We start from the raw sequence: 10623 nt of genomic DNA, 5'->3' as shown, positions 1-10623 counted from the left end.
GCAGGATCCGGAACTCCCTATTTATAGCGCTGCCGCGTAAGAATCCTGTTTATTTCTTTCCTGTACGCTGGGTATTATTAGAGCAACGCCCGATACAGGCCTTAATAGTTAACGCAGCGCAGGTTAACTGTCTTATATTGCAGATAGCCTTCCTGCCCGTATATATCGCACGTCTCCGGCCGTATATAGTTGCGTGCTCTATGTCCGAACCGCCTACACTTAAAGCAGGCCACCGGCGTGCACCGCTCCTTAAACGGCGATACTATAATACCGCCTCCGCCAAATATCACGCTGTCCGACTTTAGCAGCTTCTCCGCCTCCTTCTTTATCGCCACCTTAATCACCACCAACGCATGCTGTCCGCTGGGTCTTAGTCGCCCGAGCTATTGCATTATGCACACCTCTACTCTATTCTCCGTGCTAAATTATTCTATTGCTAACCTGCTTACTTTGCCGCTCTCCGCGTCTATTGCTAGTGCCACCTTAATCCAGTCTGCCTTCACTAGGTACTACTTAGGCCCTACCAGCCTTGCGCCTGGTAAAGCTGGCTCGAGCCAGTCTGCTATTATCTATTAGACTGCTGCCTTTTTATCCTTATCTACCGAGAACTTAATTACCCTTGTGCCTTTGTTTCCTCGCCACACGCGGAACCCCTTAACCGTGGTTCCCGCGAGTCTTTCGACCCTATTCATGCCTTGCTGGATGGCTTGCTTGGCCGCCTCTGTAGTAGCTACCTTCTCTGCTGTGTTATCTCTTACCCGGCTTATATTAATTACTAACTGTCTTACATTCTCTTTGTCTATTAAGCCTGTGCTTATTAATCGCAAAAGTATTGTGCCTGCTCTCGCTGGTTGTCCGCTGGCTGCGACCGACGCCCATGTCTGCGTTGACGGCGGTTCGATCGAAAGGGTGTCGAGCTGCGCTCGAAGAGAGCCGATGGTTTCTTGGAGCTCTACAATCTAGTCTTTAAGATGCTGCTGCTCTGCCTGGAATATTGCGCGGTTGCTTTAAATGTCCTCGATGATCTTGTTCTGGTTCCCGATGATGTTGTTCTGCTGTGCTATTGTCTCTTTTAGGCTCGCGATAAGTTCTGCCAGCTCCCCTATCCCGGCGCTGGCTCCCTCAGGAGCTCGTTCGGAGGAGATCGACACGTGTCTGGTAGGAAATGGCGGTAGTTCATAGTGCGCTGGGTGTTGCTGCGTGCTATTTGGTTCATCGTTCTGCGGTAGCGGCAATGCCGTGGCTCTGCCCTCTATCTGTATAGGTCGACCCGGTACTGCTCTCGTTGTTGGGAGCTGCTGCAGGGCGTCAAGCGCCTTTACTGTTCGCTTCCTGGTACGTTTGGCTGGCGCAGGAGGTGGTGTCGACGGGTCGTAGTCGGAGTCTGACGGCGCCATCGGGGCTCCGGCACGACGTTCGGTGGTCCGCACGGACCGCCTTGCAGCGGGAACTAGCTAAGCGAGCGACCGCGGTTCGAGTAAAAGAATGTCCGAGATGAATATCCTCCTCTTCAACAATTCGAAAGTTTTCGCATCCCTTGAGCTGACTCAAGGGTGTGGCATGAGCGGGTCGGCAACCTCCCTGCTAGCGCTACCTGTGTTTGAGCAATGCATTTGTGCTCGAAGCATCACGTGGCTAAGCTCACCCCACTCCGCGCTCAGCCGCAACTTGCACTGCCTGAATAGCAGGCTACCTCGCTTCCAAATTTGATTTAATGGTTTGTCTGGTGCTCCCGACGTGCTTGTTCGATTATTAACCACTGTGGTTAGGATATGATACTCCAGACTGACACGTAGGTCATTCCACTCCTGTATTTTGCTCACCTGTTCGCACCTGAGCCCAGACGAACCATATATTTCCACTTGTCGCCATCGTTAGAAGTCCATACGAGACAATGCGACTCTTGCGCTACAGCAACAGCGAAGAGCTTACGATTACAAACTTCGTTGACAATAATGCAATCCCTCCCTATGCTATACTTTCGCACAGATGGCTCGACGATACCGAGGAGCCCACCTTCGAAGACCTGACAAAAGGCGCTGGGCAGGAAAAGCTTGGATATAAGAAGCTCCGGTTTTGTATAGAACAAGCGAGACAGAATGGCCTACAATACTTTTGGGTGGATACCTGTTGTATCGACAAGGCAGATTCCTCTGAACTCTCGCAGGCTATCAACTCGATGTTTCGCTGGTACCGCGACGCGACGCGATGCTACGTGTATCTGTCCGATGTTTCGACGAGGAAGAGGAAAAGGAATGTGGGCTCAATAGACACTTGGGAATCAGAATTCCGGAAAAGTACGTGGTTCACTCGCGGCTGGACGCTCCAAGAGCTTCTTGCGCCGGCCTTGGTTGAATTTTTCTCCCAGGAAGGCAAGCGACTTGGTGACAAAAGTTCGCTAAAACAACAACTTCATGAGATAACGGGTGTTCCCACGTCGGCACTTCAAGGATCCCATTTGTCGCAGTTTAGCGTCAATGAGCGGTTCTCATGGATAGAACGCCGCGAGACCAAGGTCGGAGAAGATAAAGCGTACTCACTACTCGGCATCTTCGACGTCCGCATAACTCTTCGCTATGGCGAAGGGATGGCGAGTGCGTTTAAACGACTTGAGGAAGAGATCGACAAGCTGGGGAAATGTGTCCAAGATTTACGCCTCACCGATCCCCGCCATGACAAGAAGCGCATTGAGGAAACCAAGGGTGGCCTACTGAAGGACTCGTACAATTGGATCTTCAAACACTCCGACTTTCAACAATGGCGCAACGACCATGAGAGTCGATTGTTATGGATCAAGGGCGATCCCGGCAAGGGCAAGACCATGTTGCTCTGCGGCATCATCGACGAGCTGAAGAAGTCAGATATTACAACGAATCTAGCCTACTTCTTTCTTCAGGCTACTGACTCTCGAATCAACAACGCCACAGCCGTACTGCGAGGCCTGATCTACTTACTCGTCGACCAGCAGCCTTCGCTCATCTCGCATATTCGGAAGGAGTACGATCACGCTGGAAAAAGCTTATTCGAGGATGCAAACACCTGGACTGCCTTGGTTGAGATCATCACAAATATCTTACGAGACCCGAACCTGCATAACACCTACTTGATTATCGATGCGCTCGACGAATGCGTAACAGACTTGCAGAAACTGTTGGACTTTCTCATCCATACTTCTTCAGTATCTACTCGTGTCAAGTTGATCGTCTCTAGCCGCAACTGGCCCAACATTAAGGAACGGCTAGAGACGGCAGGACATAAGGTGGAGCTATGTCTCGAGTTGAACGCAGATTCAGTTTCTACGGCTGTTAGTATTTACATCAAGCACAAGACACAACAACTAGCAGAGCTAAAGAAGTACGACGAGCGCACTCGAGCGGCCGTACTACAACATCTGACCTCCAACGGGAACGATACCTTCCTTTGGGTGGCTTTGGTCTGCCAGAATCTTGCGAAGATACCACGATGGAAGGCTCTTGCGAAACTGGATGCGTTTCCACCTAGCCTTGATTCTCTTTACGAGCGTATGATGGAGCAGATATCTAGTTCAGAGGACGCGGACCTCTGCAAGCAGATACTCGCGTCAACCGCGGTCGTATACCGACCTATCACGCTGGAAGAACTGACATCTCTTGTTGAGGTGCTTGAGGATACGTCTAATGACCCAGAGTCGTTGCGGGATATCGTTGGCCTTTGTGGTTCGCTTCTCACTATTCGAGAAGGGATTATCTACTTTGTGCATCAGTCCGCAAAGGACTATTTACTCGCAAATGCAGTCCATTATCTCTTTCCGTCTGGAATAGGAGAGGCTCATCACGTCATCTTCTCGAGATCACTCCAGGTCATGTCTGGGACGCTACGACGAGACATGTACGACTTATATGCACCTGGATTCCCTATCGAGCGGGTCAAAACGCCAGATCCAGATCCATTGGTGACATCACGCTACTCATGCGTGTACTGGGTGGACCACATCTGTGACTGGAGTTCCAACCCCTGTCCCGATCACGGTGCCGACCTGCAGGATGGAGGCGCTGTCGATGAGTTTTTGAGAAAGAAGTACCTTTACTGGTTGGAAGCTCTCAGCCTTTGCAGAAACATGGCTGGTGGAATCGTTTCGATGGGGAAACTCGAGGCTCTAATTCAGGTAATCCCTAGTAGCGCTGTCCATCTCAAATCGTACTGACACAATCTAGGGAAGAGGAGGTGCATCCTCATTATTCGATTTAGTTCATGATATGCGCCGATTTATTATGTACCACAAGTGGTCAATAGAGACTAGTCCTCTTCAGGCATATATGTCTGCACTCTTGTTTAGTCCAGCCCGCAGTTTGACAAGAGTTCTTTTCAAAGACGAAGAGCCGAAGACGATTGCGATAAAGCCAGTGATGAGCGATGAGTGGAGCGCTTGCCTGCAGACGCTCGAGGGCCACAGCGGCTGGGTCATGTCCGTGGCCTTCTCTCCCGACTCGGTCCGCCTCGCTTCGGCATCGGACGACAATACGGTCAAGATCTGGGATGCCGGCAGCGGCGAGTGCCTGCAGACGCTCGCGGGCCACAGCGATTTGGTCAGGTCCGTGGCCTTCTCTCCCGACTCGGTCCGCCTCGCTTCGGCGTCGTACGACAGCACGGTTAAGATCTGGCATGCCGGCAGCGGTGAGTGCCTGCAGACGCTCGCGGGCCACAGCGATGAGGTCACGTCCGTGGCCTTCTCTCCCGACTTGGTCCGCCTCGCTTCGGCGTCGGACGACACGACGGTCAAGATCTGGCATGCCGGCAGCGGCGAGTGTCTGCAGACGCTTGAGGGCCACAGCGGTCCGGTTATGTCCGTGGCCTTCTCTCCCGACTCCGTCCGCCTCGCGTCGGCGTCGTTCGACAATACGGTCAAGATCCGGGATGCCAGCAGCGGCGAGTGCCTGCAGACGCTCGAAGGCCACAGCGGCTGGGTCATGTCCGTGGCCTTCTCTCCCGACTTGGGCCGGCTCGCGTCGGCGTCGTGCGACAAGACGGTCAAAATCTGGGACGCCAGCAGCGGCGAGTGCCTACAGACGCTCTGTATTGGCATAGTACTCTTCAACATATCTTTCGATTCTGAGAGCATGGATCTTCACACCAACATTGGTACAATTGCTTTCAATAGAGCTCCTCATGTGAAACTAAGTGCGACGGATTCCCAAAGTCCTCCATGTCAACGCGGGGCTTTGATTTCAGATGGAGCATGGATAACCTACGATTTAGAGAACTTGGTATGGCTGCCCTCGGAGTATCGGCCATCATGTTCAGCAGTATCTGGAAAGACGATTGGTATTGGAGTTGGATCTGGAAGGGTATTGATATGTAACGTTGAGGTTGATAAATTGGAAGGGGTTCAGTAGTATTTGTGGAGGCATTCAATCATTTCTTTACTATCTCTTTTTCTTTTTTTCTCTATTTCATAGAGGGTCCTGGGCAGAGCATAAACATATACCTGAAATATTTGCCACTCTATAGTCGAAGCTTCTAGAAGCGACTGGATCTATAGTAGCAAGAGTAGTGTGGAAATTCAACTACGTACGCTAGTAGGGAGGTTGCCGACCCGCTCATGCCACACCCTTGTTAGCTCAAGCTGTGGTAGAGAAGTACCTTCTTGTACCGTGGCAAATCACGTGCTTGGGCTAATGATGCCTGACACAAGGTGGGTACCAAGGCCCCGATCAGCCACACTCAGCCACAAGCTTGGCTTACTGGATAACATAAGTAAATTACGTTGTGATGATTATGTAAGACGGGCGGAGGCATTTGTACTAGCCAGAGCCGGTAAGTGCTTTGATCAAAAGTACCGACCAGGGCGGCGACCTTGCATGAATTTGCGTGCGACAGCAGCCACAAGGCTGATGCCGATTTCTCAATATGGTAGTGAGGTTCTAAAGTTCGAATAAGGCCCTTTTATGAGCATCAGGAGTGATGGGAGCTTGATAGTGGTGCTGTGGCGACGGAACTCGGTTACGCCATGAAAGAAGGCTATCCGCAAATCAGGCGCGAAGGCGACGATGCAAACGTAATTTTTCCGTGCAAGAGGTTCCAAGGGCTATAGGATGGCTACAGCACACAACTTAGATAGAATTATGGGATATATCGATGTGTGCAAAAAGCTTGAGTTGTTTGAAGTCAATGTAAGGTGCGTCCCTATTGTCACGGTCTCGGGCGGCAGGATTGCCCTAGCTAGCTCGGGCAGGTAGGTAGAAGTAATAACTGAATTCACTACGTGTTCTATAATGCACGGCAGGCAGGCGGGTTGAATAACAAGACGTAGCTCAAGGAGCTACAAGGAGGCAGGGCGGCGGTCGGCAGGTATACTCCTGCCAAGGCTCGCATAGGCCCTTGCAACAAGGCCTCTCGCCGGGTCCTAACATCACGTGTTACGCTGTGCAGCAAGCTTCACCGTTCAAGCCGTGACATCTACGATATAATAGAATTACAGAGACACATCACTCCAAACTATTGCCTAGCCATTGAAATGAGCTAAATACTATATGCATTCATATAATCTTATTTAATACTTTATGGTTGTTGAGATTGCTGGGGTGTCAAAACGTCCAAATCGCACCAAAAATTAAGCGCCACCACTCGCTTGTAACCACCACATGCATGTAGAACACGTTAGATCGTCTCGCTTAGACTAGGAGGTACCGATTGGCGTGGCGACATTGCATAAATCATCCTCCTTTAGTCGCCATATGGCTGGTATATGGCTGGTGACAATAACGCCAAGCCAAAGGCCAACTTGGGCACACTTCACCAGGATTCCGCGCTGAAACTGGCTCTGATGCCTTGTACTTGAGGCATGTTCACAGCCTTGGTTGTATGAAATCAAAGTGGCGTTAGCATGCCGAGGTACGCTAAAACATCACGCTAAGGCGGAAGAAGGTTGAGACCCCTCTCTCCGCTCGGCGAAACTCCCGGAATCTACGACCATTGTGCAAAGCGACTTCTCAGGGCTTACCAACCTTAGGATTACGCTAATAGGTCATTCGCACAGGTTGTCCAAGTGCATTCATATGTAACAAGAACTCGACGACGGCGTTCTCTTCGTACGGGGTGAGGTACTGTTGGCTTCGGGCTTTGGCTTCTCTCGAGCGTCGTCCGCGGGCACGATGATGGAGGGTAGAGAGGGGGACATCGCCATGTGCAGCTAGGGAAGCATATATGTTCGGCATGCCTTCTGGAAGGCCTTCGGCAAGTACTCGACTCGCTCTATCTATGTTAGCTGACTGTTGGGAAGGGGTGCAGCTCAGCAAGTGCGAGCGCCAGTGCAAGGCAGCAGCAAGCAGCAATGGGGTGGTGGACGATGAATCCGAACTTATGGCTGCTTAGAATAGAACATGCAAACAGGACAAACACATATTGGGTGCGCCACACTTCACGTCAGTAGATCCAGATTTTAATACCGTAAGATACAGACGCTAAGCTGACAGCTCCGCGGCTGTGCGAAGCCGGTCACATACAGGCGCCCGGAAAAAATATACCAATTGGTAACTGCTTCATTTATTCCTACAAAACCTACGCAACTCCTGTTGGAAAATCTCAGTTCCTTGGGCGCGGCACTTGTGCTTTAATACCGTACTAATACATCCGCGCCACTGGGGCCCTCCATGGCTCTGTCACCTGCGCCCTCCGTGGATCTATCATCACTAGGTCCCTGTATAGCTCTGGCGCTTCGCTCGTCCGCATCTCTGGCGCATCGCTCATCTGCATCTCTGGCGCTTCGCTCACCTCTGGCGCTTCGCTCATCTGCACCTCTGGCGAACTCGTATCTGGCGCAAGATTCTTGCGCGGACGACCGCGTTTTCCCTTGCCCGCCGTAGCTTTCTCGCCTTTCGCAGCTTTCTCTTCTTTCGCAGCAGCACGCTTCGCTCGTGCCTCCATAGCTTTCTCTTTCGCAGCAGCACGCTTTGCTCGTGCCTCACTAAGGTCCTCATAGCTCATCACCTTCGCCTTCCCTAGGATCAATGACTTGGTCGATCGGCGAACTTTGGCTTCGCCATTTATCTTAGCCAAGAGTCGATTTTGATCCCGAAGCAGGGCGTTTTCCGCAAAGGATATTCTGGCGGCACTTGCGAGCTTCTGTACGTGTCTCTCCAGGCGCTGTTTACTAACCTCATCAAACGTATGAGCATCCTACTTGATCAACTTGTGTAATAGTGTAAGACCCTCTGCTGTCACTGGCGTTATAGGCGTTTGCGGTACTTCGTCTTGCGACCTCACCACCTCATTAGCATTTGGAACGGAAACGGTAAGCTGAGCCGGGGGCCTCGGTGTATGTCTGAGTACTCTCTCTGGGTTGAATGGAAATAAACCAGTTGCGGCCCACCCGGCTAGGATGTTCCTCTTAGTCAATGCCCTTTCCCTTGCAGGGCTGTATAGAGATGTGAAATGCTCCTTGCTAACTACATCTACACCTCCTCGATATAGTAGTTCAACCTGGTCGCGATAGGCTGCCTTCAAGGGTGCGAAAACTCCAACGTCACAGGGCTGGAGCTTGTGAGACTAGGTGGTAGTACACATTAGCAGGTATTTACGAACAGGGGTGAAGATGCCCAGGACTTTGCGCTGGCTAGGACGCCAGGGGTGAGAAGGGCGTGGGGATGGTGAAGGTGAGAGGGCTTGAAGGAGGGGTATGACAGATACTAGATCCTCGCTGTGCAATCGCGACTTAGACCGGCGGTCTTGAATCCACAAGTTGAGTGGTCTTTCAGGAAATCTGGCATCGGAGTGTATGTGTATTACAACCTTACTTACCGTGTAAGAGGGGAGACGGCATAGGATAATGTTGTTTTCAAAGCAAAACTCTAAGACCTCGAGCGTCTCGTGTGTCCCGAAGCCATCCATTATTAGAATCACTCAGGTTGCAGCACTACAACCTAGGATCAACAACTCATATGCCAGAAAGCTACTCTCCGAACATCAGCTGTAGAGAACCCAGCTGAAATCTCAGCTGTAGAGAACCGAGCTGAAGCCTCAGCTGTGCAGGGCTCATCTGAACTTACTAGCGCGCCACCCTGGGGGTGGCCCCCTTCCTTCCCCTAGTATATATACAACTAGCTAGACGTCTATAGAAATCAGAGTTCACATCAATTTAACCTGAGTGAATCCGTGGTTTCTGGTTGGCCCGTTCTTTGGTTTGGGGATCAAACACACGCGTAAGCCACTCCAAGCTAATCTTGGAGTCGTTGTATCCATTTTCAGAATGCCCATAATGCCATCCGGGGGTTGGGTATGTGGTCCAGTTGCTTCGGTGGGTTGAAGCTGGCCAGATTATGAGGGGGAGCAGCCGCCTGCCGTCAGCACTGATGCACTCAACAGCAGTCACCATTGTCCGCTTAACACCCGCGCCTCTATGGTCTCGCAGGTCATCCTTACCTACGAGGACTTTGATAGAACCGAGCATGCTCAGCAAGACTCCGGTCTCATCCATATTATAGGCATTTTCGGGCAGAATAGCCAAATCCTGATCCTGTAGCACCTTTCCGATCAATTTAAACCACTCTACAATCTTATTATATATGTTATTCCCATGTCGTTTCCAGTCAATCGCCCTGACGGTTTTAGCTTTAAGTTCTGGATGGCGTTTCTCAAAGCCCCGAGCCCAGTTCTTGCCTGGAGGCTTGATTGGTTTATTCGTTGATCGGTTGCGGGCGACACAAAAGGCTAGCAAAGGTATAAACTTTATGCGCACTGGCTGCCCGAGATTAGACATTAGTAATAAGAATTTAATGACAGCTTTCTCTTCATCTGGGGTCAGGTATTGCTGGCTTTGGGCCTTTTCCTCTATTGAGCGTCGTCCCTTGTCACAATAATGGAGCGTAGAGAGAGGAACATCGCCCCGTTCTGCAAGAGTAGCGTATGTCCTACAAGGGGGCTACCTGAGCGGGCTGCCTGCGCTCCCTGCTAGCGCTGGCGTTGTTTTAGCCACAGTAAGCGTATTATAAATCTGCAGAAGCCACCAGAATAGCTAGATAATATAAAACAACGGCAGGGGCCCTTGTATTTTATATCATAAAAATGCCGAATCTTGTACGCCGGAACAATGGCCACCATCCACGGCCAATTCAATATCCTATTCTTCGAGATCCGGGCACCCGTCTCTCCTACCGAGAGCGTGATATTGCTTTCTCCCTCTCTCGATACGCTGGCTGGAATAACCGAAGGATCGGTTCCTCTCTTGGTGTGCCTTACAGAACTATATCCAATGCTCTCTCTCTCCAGAATCCGTGGACCCCTCAAAAACAGAGAGGGAGAAAACCGAATCTTGATACTCCAACTCGACAGCGCCTTATTGCCCGGGCTAAGCTTGATCGTATCCACCGAAGGAAGCCGTTAGAGGAGATTGCAATGCTAGAGGGGGTCTCTGCCTGCAAGCGATCCCTATATAAGGCATTTGAAAAAGAGGGCTATTTCCGGCGTGTTGCAACAGAGAAGCCCCTTATCACGCCTGAGCAGCGAGAGGCCCGTCTTAAATGGGCCTATTCTCATCTGGAATGGACTCCCGAGATGTGGGCAGCAGTAATTTGGACCGATGAAGCGTCCATTCGAACCGGAGGAGGCCAGATCTTTGTTACTAGGCGTGCTGAGGAGAAATACGATATT

The 10623-nt window shown here is 51.1% G+C and overlaps 3 protein-coding genes across 3 annotated transcripts; 1 reads left to right on the top strand and 2 right to left on the bottom strand.

Moving 5' to 3' along the window:
• Positions 1-780: 780 nt before the first annotated feature.
• BDZ99DRAFT_462145 (uncharacterized protein) lies at positions 781-1531 on the bottom strand (the record flags this gene model as incomplete). The annotated part of the gene is made up of 2 exons (XM_033719778.1): positions 1152-1531; positions 781-959 (listed from the first exon to the last, which is right to left on the bottom strand). Coding segments are annotated over exons 1-2 (425 nt in total), but the record flags the coding sequence as incomplete, so codon positions are not given.
• Positions 1532-1784: 253 nt separating this feature from the next.
• Positions 1785-5535, top strand: BDZ99DRAFT_441433 (uncharacterized protein). Its single transcript, XM_033717766.1, has 2 exons — positions 1785-4144; positions 4194-5535. Exons 1-2 carry the CDS (start codon positions 1895-1897, stop codon positions 5370-5372), a joined length of 3429 nt encoding a protein of 1142 aa, XP_033577801.1. The 5' UTR covers positions 1785-1894; the 3' UTR covers positions 5373-5535.
• A 2064-nt stretch (positions 5536-7599) lies between these two features.
• Positions 7600-7962, bottom strand: BDZ99DRAFT_475712 (uncharacterized protein; the record flags this gene model as incomplete). The annotated part of the gene is made up of 1 exon (XM_033722008.1): positions 7600-7962. One exon carries the CDS (start codon positions 7960-7962, stop codon positions 7600-7602), a length of 363 nt encoding a protein of 120 aa, XP_033577800.1.
• Positions 7963-10623: the final 2661 nt, after the last annotated feature.

This window comes from Mytilinidion resinicola (genome assembly GCF_010093595.1).
Source record: "Mytilinidion resinicola strain CBS 304.34 unplaced genomic scaffold BDZ99scaffold_8, whole genome shotgun sequence".
NCBI lineage: Eukaryota > Fungi > Ascomycota > Dothideomycetes > Mytilinidiales > Mytilinidiaceae > Mytilinidion > Mytilinidion resinicola.
The sequence above is the reverse complement of the archived record's forward strand: the minus strand, read 5'-3'. Positions and strand labels throughout refer to the sequence as shown.

Bases quoted from the DNA above. Each gene is read 5' to 3' on its own strand.
- BDZ99DRAFT_441433 (XM_033717766.1), top strand. From the start codon at position 1,895: ATGCGACTCTTGCGCTACAGCAACAGCGAAGAGCTTACGATTACAAAC. The intron at 4,145-4,193 runs GTAATCCCTAGT...GACACAATCTAG, and splicing joins AACTCGAGGCTCTAATTCAG to GGAAGAGGAGGTGCATCCTC.